Below are 14,808 nucleotides of genomic sequence, written 5' to 3' on the forward strand. Positions count from 1 at the left end.
TTAACTTTTGTCTGCACATTGTTTTTGTCGCCATTGTTGCTGAGTCTGAGGTGCGAGTCATGCGCTCTCGCTCTGCCTCCACCTAAGGTACCGAAATTTGGCACCGTTTCATTTTAAGTGAATCGGTACTCGGTAGTACTGACGTGAATTGGTACCAAGTACAAAAAGTACCGAGTTTCGGTATCCAACTCTATGTAGGAAAAGGTGGTCTGTGAGTGGTAGATGTTTCACTGTGTCTCCAGACTGACTAAACCTCTGACACATTTCCACTTTGTATAGTGTATATTTACTGTAGCTTTGGATGGATGTGAAAATACTTTTTTGTCTACCTGAGTTTTTGGCAGCTTTGCTCTCAGGCTCATCCATCACACAGGTGACAGCAGAGGGCAGAGTGGAGTCAATCATCTTCAGATACTGCTCCCTGGCCAGACTCAGAATGACCTTCAAGTCATTGATGGGTATCGAGGTTGAGGCTGATGCTTCTTCTTTCTGTCCTGGACACACAAACAGAGCCTGGTTTTCACTTTGGCAACATGCCACATTTAGTTTTTAGTTTTTTGCTTTGTGTGTGTGTGTGTGTGTGTGTGTGTCTTTGACTGGTGAAGTGATGGTGGAACATATAAAAGCTTTTGGATTGAACTTTTGCTTGAAACTTTTTGAGAAACAGTTATATAACATTAGCAACGTATATAACCTTAGGACCTCAATGCCTTCTTTGTGACCTATGGGTAGGGAGCGACTTGGTGATTTAAGTTTTGAGGAGAAAATGTCCTGCTAGTGAACTACAACAAACTCCAAAGATCTATGTGGGGAAACAGGAAGAATCTATTACATTGATAAGGTGAGATAAGGCTCCTCTCTGGTGCATCCCCAGTGTGCAGCTCAGGCTTTAAAACAGCTGTATTTTTTTTTATTTAAATCTTATGCAGGCTTTGCTTTCTCAGTAGAAAAGCAAACACTCTCACACTCTCCCTCTGGACATTTTTAAAAGGTGGCCAAGGGGCAAATATATGGAGATGAAATGATACAAGGACATTCTTTAGAGCACAGGTTTATCAAGCTTAAAAGATTGTGCAATTGCAACGCTTTGTGAATTTTAACTTGAGTTGTAAAATGTATTAGATCTTAAATATTATTGTCAGTCTTGTGCAGACTGACGCAGGTGTGACAAAGCAATTTAAAAAAGTTTCACGTTATGGTTGGGAGTTAGAAAACCAGTGAAATTGAAACAGACAAAAATGCTAAATTATGTCCTTAGCACGCACATGCATTAGTTTGCATACTCATCACACGCATGAGAGACACAGACTGATTACAGCCACTGAGACAACAGAAAGACCTATGATAGTGCGCGCACACACACACATTTCAAATAATCAGAAAAACTTCCAGTACTTCCAACTTTTGCCACTTATAAGGACATGCCTTTCCCCAATTTACTGCCAAGTCAGAGTATACTGCAATGAATTTCATTAAGGCCTGTGGTCTGTCAGGACTCTTCATTCTGCTCATGGCCTTTTCAAAGAATAACCCTATTGCTTTTCCTGAAGTCTGAAGAATTTTAGTCCACTTCCTTTAATCTGGCTCCACTCCACTGGTGTTTCACTATCTTCGCCTGCCAAGGGGACATTATGTGTGTCTGTAAAATAATGATATTTCAACAGTCTTTCTATGCAGCAGAAAGACTGCGCTCAGGGCTGAGAGTTCAATCTGACGACGGTTCAGGAAGCTCTCAGTGGCCCCAGATAGTTGATACACGCAAACACAAGCACACACTCTTATAGACTGACATTTATATCTCACTTTAAATAAGAAGTCAACACTGAGGATTGTCTTTTATTTTTCTAGCGGCAGGTGACTTAACAAAGCGAACATGTCCGGTCAGTAACTACAGTACACTGTACACGTCTTTACTCATACAATTTTTTTTCCAATTACTGGATTGTACAATTCAAATGTGTTACAATGTACATGTAAGAGCTGCAACTAACTATTGTCATGCTTGATTAATATGCCAATCATTTAATTGATTCACTGTTTTGTCAATAAAATGTAACAAAACAGTAAAAAATGCTCATTGCGATTTCCTTGTCTTGATTTTCAATTTCCGTTCATTATGACATCAAACAGAAAAAGAAAAGAAGCAAATGTTTAAAATTTTACTTAAAAAATAACTGAAATGATTGATCAATTAAGAAGCCAGGCTTATTTTTTAATTGACTGGGTCGAGACTTTTGAATCTGCCCGCTCCATTGACTTCAAGTTGCCCGATTTGGAAAGTAACTGCTTGACAAATCTGTCTGATATCAGGAGTTCACTGATTAATTCTTTTAGTCCTTATAACTTTATCAAATTAGATTAAAGTGTTTTCTAGTTTTTATGGTTTTGAATATAGGAGCCATGAAGCATATGATATGTGTTCTCTCATCAACAACAGTGAAAAATACACAATGGCACATGTAGGGATGAGTATCAATAAGAATTTAACGGGTACTTGAACGGTATTCTTATCGGTTCTTCTTCTTTTTTTAAGAGAAAAAAAATTAAACAAAATAAGAACATAATTACTATACTACACTACACATATTACTATTCTGCTACAGCTTTGTTTAAAATTTCATTTCAATTTTCTTTATGAAGCCCAATATCACAAATCACAATTTGCCTCAGAGGGCTGTACAGCATAGGCATCCCTCTGTCCTTGGATCCTCACAGCAGATAAGGAAAAACTCCCCAAAAAAACCCTTTAACAGGGAAAATGACAGAAACCTCAGCAACCTGAATGAATTATTACTATAGACTATGAGATAACTGAAGTAGATGTGCTAATGGGAGATGAACTATGAGCTAGGTGGTCGAAAAAGGTGCATTTCTCCGCCTGTATGTGATGCGCTTTTACTAGATGTTTGGAAAGACTGCTTGTGTTTCTGCCCTTGCATGGAAAGGAATTGTTGAACTTGCGGCAACAAGCAGTGTTGACATCAACTCTTGTGAAGTATGACCATACTTCAGAGCATTTTGCTCTCTCTGCCGTTGTCACTGAGAGCTGGGTCTCTGTGTGTGTGTGACACTGAGTGGCAGACGGTGAGGCTCCGACACAGAGCGCTCTCCTCTGGACTGAATAGCAAAAATGCATCAGTGAAGAATGTCTTAATCTTATTGGTAATTAGAAACGGAGTTGGGGAGACAAAAACTGTACAGGCCGACATTTGTGTAACCTAAATGAAGAAGAAACATAGCAGAACCATTAACGTCGGAGCTTATCAATACTACTGTCTCAATTCGGCCCCTCTCAGTTCATAGCGTGGTGAATGTGTAAGCTACAAGTTGTCCACAAGAGTGTTTTGGAGTCATTTGATGGTGTATTTGATTAGTTTGGAGGGAGAGAGGGGGCCATACTGTTCACCTCCATTTTGTGCGCTGAGCAGCAGGCAGCTCTGCCCCACCGATCTCAGAACAACAGGCACTGATAATAAAAGGTAATGTACCTACTCATATGACTATAGGGATTATGGCAATAGGCAAATTTGCCAAAATGTTGAACTATCCCTTTAAAGAGGGGTGTGGGCCAGCAGCTATCAGGGTAAGGAAAGAGTTAACGACATAAGACCATCACATCCTTCTCACATAATCCCTGTCATCATGTAAAAATGTTCAACAAAAATAGTTAAACAATGTTTCTGATGAGAAGACAACAGTTTTTAGACAGGGAAAAAATGTTATGTGTGTCTGTTATGTGAAAAATCTGTTCCCTTAAAACTCCCAAATCCATTTTCTCCATTACTGCTCTGTGAGAGGTCGCTTCCCATCGTACTTGGGGGCACAAAAGTTTGATTGGCGTGTATTAGCACACTCTTGGTGCTGTTCCGAGGTCTTGTCTTAGCTATTATCATACATTAGTATGCAAGTGATTAATAATACTCATATATATAATTAATGATTACTTGTATTGCTGCTAGATTATATGCTGCTTGTTGTTTTTCTGCACACTTGATAGCAGTGTGAGTGCTGTTCCTATCTTCACTTTCTTTTATATTGTTTTTAATATCAGGGGCGCTGTGTTGTTGTCTTGCACAGTACTATAATAACAATGTAATTTTCTCATCTTATCTTCAAAAGCACAGTGGTAGCACTAAAATACAACAAAAATGCTGAGGAAAATCTGTTTGACTACAGAGTGTGCAGCAATTTTCTGTCTACATAGTGTTCACATTTGTTGCAAGATCTACAGTGTGTTCTGTGATTTGTTTTCCATGTCAGAGGCTCTTTAAATGTACTACTTACTGAGATATTCTTTGAGTACCAGTGTCTGGACCTGGGTCACCTTCTTTTCTCTCTTTAGCAGGTCAGCTCCTTGGAGGCAGGGAAGGGGGCAGAGGATGTTGTCTTCAGCTCCTCCTGGTCACGGAGAGAGAAGCAGTGGATGAAAAAAAGGATAATCATTAGATCAATGGACAGATTAGAAACTTAATTGTGTATTGTTTGGTGAGGAACCCGCAGAACATTTTGAGATTTCCCATGTGGGATCAGGGGCAACAGAGGGTTCATCGATTTTACACAAAAAGGTCAGAGCAATTGATCTGAGTGAGGAAAAACTATCACTCTTGGGTGGATTTACTCTCTTTTTTTAAATTTACTATTCCCCCGCTGAATGCAACTTAAGGTAAAAAAGTTGGGAACCACAGAATTAGTAAACAAGAACAAAAAGACAAACCTAAGACTGCTGTTTCAACAATATTTGGCTGATTAAAGGAGCTGTTAACGACATTTAGAGCATGTCTATTATTCAGAATCTGAGCTGGGATTGTCTGCACACTGCTGTCAACATGGAGGTACTAACATCGGGGGGACCGGAAGGTGGGCTGGGGGTCGAGGTCGGGTCTGTGTTATCAGCAGTAACTGGCATATGAGTGTAGTCAATTAGCAAGCCAGTGGGACCTAAACAAGGACTAACATGCACTCACACGCACGTGCAGTCGGACTGACCGACCACAAGAGAGGCTTGGATTACAACACACAGACAGAACGTGACTTCATTCTCTGCTCATTAGTCCACTATATCTTAGCAAATAGTGGTTTGCTGTCATATTAAGACGCTAAATATCACATGCGGCTCCTCTAATTAAATTTGTAACCCCTCTCTTGGCGAAGGAGACTTGAAAAATTGCACTAGTACAGGAGGACACAAAGGTATTTTGAGCATTTTCCTGCTTTTTGTTCAGGTGCAACAACCCTCAGGTGTGCATTTTAAGACTTTCATTTTTATTCAAAACTCTGCTGTCATTGCAGTGGTTAGGGCACCTTTTATAGTCTTGCTCTGCATTTAAAAAGTTTTTTTTTTTTTTTTTTTTTTTAAAAGTCTCCTCCTGAAGGTTGCATAAAATGTTAACAACAGCAGGAACTCTCAGGGGGAAACACCACAGTGGGTCTCTTGAATATCATATAAAGCCCAAGAACAATGAAGGTCTTTCATCAGAAAAGAAGCTTTAAGTTTAGAGAACAAAACAAACAACAGTATGAGATTCGCATGTCCGTCCTTCTAGTCAGCTATAACCAGACAAGTGTTTTGTTCAATCATCCATCCAGTTCGTTCTTCGTCCATCTATACACTCCATTCCTCCTCATCACCTTCCATTCTTATTTCGTCAACCCATCGGCCTCTTCAATACCCTTTCTCACTCCTCTCCTCTTTGATTGATTGTTCTTATTTTGGTGGGAAAAAAAGATGAGGAAATCCTTTAAGAGAACAGTCACAACTTTACAGTGCTGTGAGAGAGGAGGGGGGAAGGAGGAGAAACAGTACAGATAATACAGGCTAGCCTAATGAACACTGACAACCCTTTCATTCTGTTATTCTGTCAATTGAAGCCAGAGGAGCGTCTACTTCAATCAAGCTGAGGAGATGCTTTAAAAAAAAAAGAACAGACACTTGGAAGGCTGTTCTTTACAATATAGCACAGAGACAAATTACTGCTAAATGTTCCCAAATCAGAGGGGGTGAGGGGTGGGTGAAAGGGTCAGGTGCATGCTGGTGTTCTTAAAAACGGATAGTTAGTTGTAGTTGTTTGCAGATATGGCCAGCTCAGCAACGTGGTCAGCAATTGGAGCTGCAGCAGTGGCGGGGACACGCAGTTCAGGGTGGTAATTAAGGTAGTTTAAGCAGCAGTGGCGGGGACACGCAGTTCAGGGTGGTAATTAAGGTAGTTTAAAACCCTTAGCATCAAAATTTGCACTCCTTTATCTCTGACTCATAAATGAACAAACGGACATGATTCACATTTTTTTTACATTCAGTGAGACTAACACTCACTGAATCTATCCGAGGACATCATTATCTACGATTATGTTCATTGCAAATAAGCGTCCCTAACTCACTTTGAAATCGTAGGAGAAAAACTCCAGAACTTTCTTGAGATTCATCACTTCCAAGTTTTCTTCAGTATCAAAGCCAGTGATAGTTGTCTGAACGTCCATGGGCACACTGCAAACAAAGGCTGCTAACAGCTAATTCGGCACACTTTTACTTTTTCATGTTGCACTGTTCACGTTTATTTGACATTACTGAGGATGGATGGGGAATAGTGATTGATTTTATCTGAGGGAGGCCCCACAGTATCAGACCTTGACAACCCCTGCAGTACAACTACGGGTGAAAAGAAATCTGATCGTGTTAGATGAGGCTGTTTTCGTCTATCTCTGTCTCGGTCCAAGATGCTGTGATACAAGGTTTAAGCCAATGAAGGTGACAGCGACACATTCACAGTAACACACACAGAAATACACACACTTGTACTCATGAACATGACAACATAATATACCAGGTGATGACAGAGACTTCTCTCTCAGCAACCCCGAGACGGTTGCCATGGCAGCCGCGCCATTGATCTGACTGCCTGAGTGCAACATCCTGACCCGGCAGCCTCCACACCCAACATCATCTGAGCCCTGGACCAGCAGGAGGTAGTGTGCACTTTCACCTTTCAACTCTACATCAGGCACTGCAGGGTACACACAGAGGAAGAGAGATTACACCAAGAGTTAATCCACCACAGAAGAAGAATTTCACTTAATTAAAATTGTAAAGTTTTAACATCAGCTCCACTCTCAGTATGACTTTTTTCATCTTACTGTGTCCTATGCTTTGTTGCTGCAGTGACATTTTAAATGTTTTATTTATAAATATTTAATCCATACAATTCTACTTAACATATCTTACCCAAGTGTGGCTAAGCGTATTGTATCTCTAATCCCTGCTGTCCAATTCATTTTTTTTTTTGTTTACCACTTGCTGCAGCAATCCAATTTCCCAAAGGGTACAGTTGTATCGGTTATATCGTGTCTCATGAATTTTGTTTCTGATTTTTTCAGGCGGTGTTTTCTAATTTGATTCGGTCCCACTTTCGAGTGTGCTTCCCCAACAGAGGGCTTTATTATCTATATCAGTGTAGTCGTAGTTACCAATTTATTTCCCCATGGAAGGTGATATGGCTCCTCTCTATTCTTGCCAAATGGTCATCCATTTAACAAGGCAATGAAAAGGGTTTGAAAAAGCAGTCTTACCGGGTAACGACTTTGGTCTCCTTGCTATAGACTCTCTCCAGCGCTGGGAGCTGAGTTGGCTGGCTGCAGGCTGAACGAGGGGGGTGATTATACAGGACAGGCTGAACAATGCTCCAACCTAGGAGCCAGAAACACAGTTGATAAACATATACAATCACACAGTCCCTTACTCCCATGAATTAAATAAAAGATTAATTTTATATGCATCACATTCTGTATGTGTTATTTACATGTACACACATTTAACGGTGGACTACAGTAAACAAGTGGAAATCTAAGTTTGCATACAATCATTAATTTATTTACTTCATTAGAGATGATAAAGTTCCATGGCTGACATTTTTCAATATTTGTACAAATAAGAGCAAGGTTAAGGGGCTGATACCTTTCCACGCAGTGACCGCAGCTGGTCCAACAGAAGCTGAGCTTTCATTGACTTCCCAGACAGGCTTCTGTTTGTTGGTGGTGAAGGAATAATATAATATTGGGGGGAAGGGGTTACCAATCATGTACTTTCAAGTGTATTCAAATCTGAATGTATGAATAAAGAATTAAGGTTGTTTTATTATTGTGTCTCAAATAGTATGCATCTAGATTAGTGGGTCCATTTAAATGTGGACAGAGATATGATAATATATTGTTTTCCAAGAAACACACACACACACACACACACACACACTTCAGATGAGGATACAATTCAAACTGGGTTGCAGACATCAGGAAGCTGGGCAGGTTCGACAGGTTAACCAGCTGAACCAAATCTAAAACTGGTGCGTAGTAATGAAAGACCTGCAAACACAGAACAGACAGACAGACGGACGAAAATGAACAAACGAACGCATGAAAGACACACAGAAAAACAGAAAAGGATGAATAAAAAACACCAGGGTTATCGCACAGGAAAGCATCTGAAAAGAAGAAAAAAAAATCCCAGTGGTTTGTAAGGCAGCAGCTTCAGGAGTTGGAGACCATCCAGCAGTTCAAAGACTAACATACAACTGAAGTGTCTTTGAGCAAGATACTGAACTGTAACCAGTTCAGAAGTGATGTTAGATAACTGACCCTGAAATCTGATCTTCCTTGGTTCCAAATCTGGATTTGGACTTCGAATGCAAATGTCAGGAAAACAATATTGAGGTGCAGACAAGTCCAAGTGTGTGTGCAGAAAAGAAGGAGAGAAAGACAAAAAAATAAAACAGAGACACCCACTGAGAACCCACTATATATTCTGAAAAAAATTTCAAACTCAACAATTTTGTTTTTGGTTGCAAATTCGTTAAAATCAGTGTGAGCACTTCTCTTTCCTCAAGTTAATCCATCCACGTAACAGTTGTGGCAAATCAAGATGCTGATTGAACAGCATCATTACTACACAGCTGTGCCTTGGGATGTATCTTGACCTGACAGCAGTTCGTCATCGTAACCATCTTGCGAGATTGTGAGGCCGTTTGGATGTACTGCCAAATTAACGACATAACGTTGGAGATGTCTTATGCTAGTGAAATGAACATTAAGTTCACAGGCAACAGCTCTGGTGGACACCGCAGTCAGCATGCCAATGGCACGCTCCCTCAAAACTTGGGACATCTGTTGCATTTTGTTGTGTGATCAAACTACATATTTAAGAGTCACGAATAACTTTGACCAGCTCAAGGAACACTGTGTAATAATGCTGCTGTTTAATCAGCATCTTGATATGCCACAGCTGTCAGGTGGATGGATCATCTTGACAAAGAAGTCCTCATTAACAATGATTTAAAAAAAAAAATGTGGCCAGAATTTGAGAGAAATATATATTTTGGGTGCATAAAAAAGTTTTAGATCTTGAAAAATGGGAGTAAAAACAAGTTTTGCAGTTAAATTTTTGTTCAGTGTAATTACTTAAATGCCAGAGCTGTAACGCTTATTTTCATTATCAATTAATGCATTAATTGTTTTCTTTCTTTTGTGAATCATTGTTTGGTTGATGAAATAACATAAAAAAGAGATACAAATGATCACACGTTCCAACATCTAAAAAAGTAGCATCTTCAAATGTTTTGTTTTGCCCAAACTACAGAGCAAAATACAAAGATAATCAATTAACAATGATATTAAGTTAAACAGAAAAAAAACAAGCCAGCGAGCCAGTAATTTTCTTTTAAAAAAGTCACCATTTGTAAGGGGAAAAATGTTGCTAATTAACTCTCTGTTGACCAACTAAATTATGAATGCACTTATCTCTTCAGCGTTACTACACACCATAAACACCATCTTCTGTTTCCTGTCAGGAGCCAATCAGTTACTTTACACACTGAAGCTCGCATAAAAAAAAAAGATCTACATTTCAACAGTCTACAGTTGTCCCATTTATCTAATGAGCTCATTATGTTACGAGGAAATCAATAATATATAAATCATTTGTCACATGGAAAAACAGGCCATCCGCATATACAGAACATTACAAGAATACCAAGGAAAGCCTGAAATCTCAATCTCATAATTTATTAATCTAAAAAGAAAAATGAAGTGCTGACCTATTTCTGATAGACTCTTATAGATTAAGAGTAGATGAAAATTTTAATGAACCCGGGTCAAACTCCCAGTTTTGCCAGCAAGTCGGCAAAGTTTACTACTTCCTTGTTGAACTGACAGAAAAGAAATCTCCAATATTTAATTGTCCTTATTACTTGGAATCATCCTTCATAATGGTTTAAAATTGCACATGCCTGTGGTTAAAATGCTTTTGTGATGTCAGCATGACTCTTGGTGATTCATCATGTAATCTGCAAAATTACTTTCTTCTGATTGCTGTTGTTTGCAGGAAGATTACATATTATCCTCATTCTTATATGCATAGTTTGCTGTAATCTTGTCCCATGTCCTTTCCCTGTGAATAGTCGAGCAGTGTTTAACAGTAAGTGCTGTAAGTGCATGAGCAGTCCATTGTTGTGTTACATTTTGTAACAGGTGTGCGGACGCAACACACTGCTTTGAAGGTAAAGAAGCCTTTAACGACCAACACTGGCTCTACTTCCAAAAATACAACAGGAATGTTATATATTAACAGTACATGCCTACTTTACATTAGTTGTGTTACACTGTAATGTCAGCCATCAAATAATTAAAATCACAAATTGTGTTTATTTTTTGTGAAAGGCAGAGGAAAGATTAAAAAACTGTCTACAGTGAATCCTCCACACATTACCCATAAACAAGTACCATTGTTGTGATGTTGCTGAGAAAATAACTGATGACATCCCAGTTTTGACCGACTACTGCACAACTTACACTGCATCTTGAGTGGCTTAGGAGTAGCCTGGCATCTCCAGACCAATTTGCAACTGCAAATTAATCTGTAAACTCTCAGTTCATTTTTGATTTCCAAAGGGCGTTACCAGCGGCTGTCTGAACCAGACTGGATAGACACACAACCAGTCAGAGCAACAAAACGTGGTTTTCTCTGTGCCCCATCTGTTTGGCGACCAGCAGGACCAGTTGGTTAAACTTTTCCAAACGCTGTCAGAAGTACACCAAACACGTCTTTCTCATCAACAACCGCTTTGAAGTGAAAATGTGTGCAGTGTGTGCAGACGCAGTGTTTGGCTTCCCTCTGTGTTGCCAGCGCCTGGAGATCAACCCGAGATTCTGAGTGTTGGTTATTTACATGCCCTGCCCAGTGCCCAAACTGTAATGACGCAGAGCTGTTTAAAAAAAATCACCAAAGTTTAGATTCAAGTGTAATTCAGGGTTGGGTACCCACCTACCACTACTTTTTAAGGGTACCAACTGAATTACATTGGTATCACTGAGCACCAATTCACAATAAATTAATTACTGCTAAATGTAAGTGCCTGAGAGCGCATTTGGGAGAGGGCGCTGGGTTTAGTCAATAGGCGAAAATGCCATGAAGCACTCCAAAGCATGGAAGCCATTTTCTGAGCTCCGCAAAGTTTAACTTCAGCCAGGAACCCTGCCAGAGAGCTCTGCAGCCCCTGCGTCGGATTCCTAGCGACCCACAAACAATCACTGTAACGCCAATCTGCTGCAAAAGTTTCAGAGACTGGTCTATTTTCTTTTCTATACTACTTTAGTAATAGACCAGTATCACTGCTAGATGAGCAGACACACATACACACACACTCAGGCGCAGCTCTTTACTAATTGAGCTAATCTTCTGTCTCTGTCTGTCTGTCTGTGTGTTTAAGTCTACTATGTTACCCCTGCTGCTTGTTCAAAAATTACATTTTGTTTATACCGAAAAACGTAAAGCATCAAAAAAAGGTATTACTGGGTACCAGTACTAAATTACAGCTACTGGTACTGGTATTGGTTCAAATGTGAACGATAACCAAACATATGTACTTGTTTGTTCTTTGCTAGAGGAAATATACTGTCCAGTTTCTTTTATACTAATGCAACAAAACATTCCACATCTGCGGCAGCTATCTTCGTTGTTAATAAAAATGCCACTTCGGTCAGTCATCGTATACAACCCGCCCCATATCACAGTTGAGACTGGCCCATAGTGAGCCAGGTCAGCAGAAAATCTGTTTGACCAGTAGAGGGGACCGGAGTGGAGGAAGTGTGAAAGTTTAAAAGTCTGAATGCATATTTTTTTGGCCAGCAGACTATTTTAATCCTAAAAGAAAATGAAATGTAAAGACCTTTCCCTTCTTTGACAAACAGGGTCGAGGTGCTCTTAAAAAGGACACTTGAGAGAGGCTAAATGTCACCGTTTAAATATGCTGTAGGGCAGCTGGATCTATGCAGGGGAACATTCACCACTAATAAAAAGCTTTTCTGAAAAACAGCTCTCTGAAGAGTCATATTGGAAGAAGAAAAAGGTTACTGTGACAAGATTCAGAGGAATTTCATCAATATGTTTTGAAAATGTCTCAAATGTGTGTATAGTTACTTTTATAGCAACATTTTCTTTACTGTACATTTTCTTTACCACATATTTTAGCTTTGTAACCATTAGCATCATTGTAAAATAAAGACCTGTAACACAGATATACCTATTCTTTCAGTATCTCTGGTTGTTTTAGGCTGCTGTGGGCAGTGCTGAAAAATCAATTAGCCGGGCTGTGCCATGGTAATATTGACCTGCAGGATTTTTGCATCAAGTATCCACTACATGAGCTATAAACACTGATTCACATCTCAATATTTTGTCTATAAACAGCATGTTTACTGAATTTACTATATCATCGATATCACAGCATAAAAAATAAACAAACCACGAGTGAACATATTATGCATTAGCCTGCGGGTTATATTTTATAAGTTACATACCAAACACTTCAGGTTTGGTGCTCACACAGCACAGTGTGGCCACCCTGCCCGCTGAGGCTGAGCGTCTGTGTGTGTGTGTTAGTAATTATCACGACAGTTACTCCTGACAGTGAGGAGGCCTAATAGTTTTTTGTCTCAGCGCAGTTTAGATTTTACAGTCAGTTATCCCAGCAGAGTGGAGATGTGATAGTTTTGTTGTCCTCTGAGACTTTTTTTTTATTGTGTGCCAAGACAATCACCGCCATCTGCTTCTCTGTACACAGATCTGATGAGATCAGATCACACACACACACACACACACACACACACACACACACACACACACACACACACAATCTCACTCTCCATAGACATGTAAATGAGCAGCATGCACAAACATACACACCTTAACTATGGCACTCTGCTGTGTTAACTGAATAATGAGCACACACAACAACAAACACATACTATGTGTTGCCAGACACAAACTCACAAAGCAGATAATAGTTAAACACAACACACATATTAAACAATATAAAACTTACAAGAGCTCATAATTCTTTTCAGTATTTATTATGTAGAACAGACATCCTTTCAACCACTTGTCTTTAATGCATTAATACTAATAAAGGCTGTGTGTGTGTGTGTGTGTGTGTGTGTGTGTGTGTGTGTGTGTGTGTGTGTGCGCGCACACATGCTAAAGACCCCATATCAGGCCATAACTTCTTGGGCACAGCCTCTGTGTAGTTTTATTGTTATGGATGTTAATCTACATAAGAAAACTCATTACAAAACCTTATACCAACTGTTATAAAAGACCTTGTCCCACACTGAGTGATTTTTTATGCAAACAGCAGTGCACACAACAGTGCACACAACCACCACCCCCAACACATAAACACACAACATATTCTCCATAGAAAAGTACTCAGATTCTAGCGTATTACATGATACAACAGTTAGCTGTGGGTTTTATAACTTCTACTAAGGTAAAAAACAAACAAACTCTATTTTATGAATTTGTTATTCATCTCTGAGTTTGCGGCTGCTGCAGTGGCAAAATAAAAAAAATGTGTAGCTGAGTTATCACCAAGACAAACATTCATCAAATTAAAAAATAAACATCCAACATTATCTGACAACTAACTGTATGTCACAATATTTATAATGTTTACAGCTTAAATGATTAGTTGACTGATGAAGCTCTGGCGAAAGTTCAGTCAGGAAGACAATACTTTTCATGCTTAGGCTGTAACTTTCTTTCTCACCTTGCTATTCACTCCTTGCACGCATGCTCATGCTCTGTCTCTGTCTATTGAGTCATCAGCTGTTCTACAGCTGATCTACAATCAACCAATAGCACAGTGACACACCTTCTTCGGCGGCCTATCATCTCAGTGCTCCTCCTTTTAAATACGGTTCCTTTTCCGCCCACAGTCCTTTAAAGTCCGTGTAAAGCAAATTCTGCTATTTTCTTCTAAACATATTAAATAGGTCATAAAAGTATTCCTCAAAATGTGTAAAATAGCCTTTCAACCATTTACAATTGAATTGTGGAGCTAGGCTTCACAAACTGTGTTTCTAGGTTTCTGTGTTCTGGATTTAGTGGGCGGGCCTTAAATCATAGCCGCGTTACGTAACGGAGCTATCCCTGTAGCAGTATAAATACACACTCTTGTACAGTAGGTGGCAGTATGCACCTGGAAGTTGTTTGCGATCCGCCAATAAATTGAGAGAAGAAGAAGAAGCAGTATAAATAGAGGGAATCGCTCGTTGTTCACAAATACTTTCAGGTAGAAAACCAGCAGAGTTTAACTATATATATATATATATGTAGGATTATATCTCGCATTTTTCACGTCACTATATCACCGTTTAGACTAATCTGATGTTTGTAAAGTCTATAAACACAAATGACTGAACAGACATTACTATTTCTGTGTGCACGTTTTGTAATAATAACATGGTTATCGTAGATTAGCTGGGCTAACC

General features: G+C 39.4%; 1 protein-coding gene across 2 annotated transcripts in view; it reads right to left on the reverse strand.

Annotated features, from left to right (window-relative positions):
- mtbp (MDM2 binding protein) overlaps positions 1-14,808 on the reverse strand; it is a 43,336-nt gene that overhangs the window by 14,365 nt on the left and 14,163 nt on the right. The window contains exons 9-14 of one of the 2 annotated variants that reach the window (XM_050047753.1): positions 8,255-8,349; positions 7,946-8,012; positions 7,561-7,678; positions 6,819-6,998; positions 4,285-4,398; positions 330-494 (exon numbers count right to left, since the gene is read on the reverse strand). In XM_050047753.1, coding sequence (XP_049903710.1) covers positions 330-494; positions 4,285-4,398; positions 6,819-6,998; positions 7,561-7,678; positions 7,946-8,012; positions 8,255-8,349 — 739 coding nt within the window. The remainder of the gene's footprint in view (positions 1-329; positions 495-4,284; positions 4,399-6,818; positions 6,999-7,560; positions 7,679-7,945; positions 8,013-8,254; positions 8,350-14,808) is intronic. The other variant, XM_050047754.1, reaches the window with a different exon arrangement.

The sequence above is a fragment of the Epinephelus moara genome, chromosome 6 (assembly GCF_006386435.1).
Source record: "Epinephelus moara isolate mb chromosome 6, YSFRI_EMoa_1.0, whole genome shotgun sequence".
In the NCBI taxonomy this organism is placed as follows: domain Eukaryota; kingdom Metazoa; phylum Chordata; class Actinopteri; order Perciformes; family Serranidae; genus Epinephelus; species Epinephelus moara.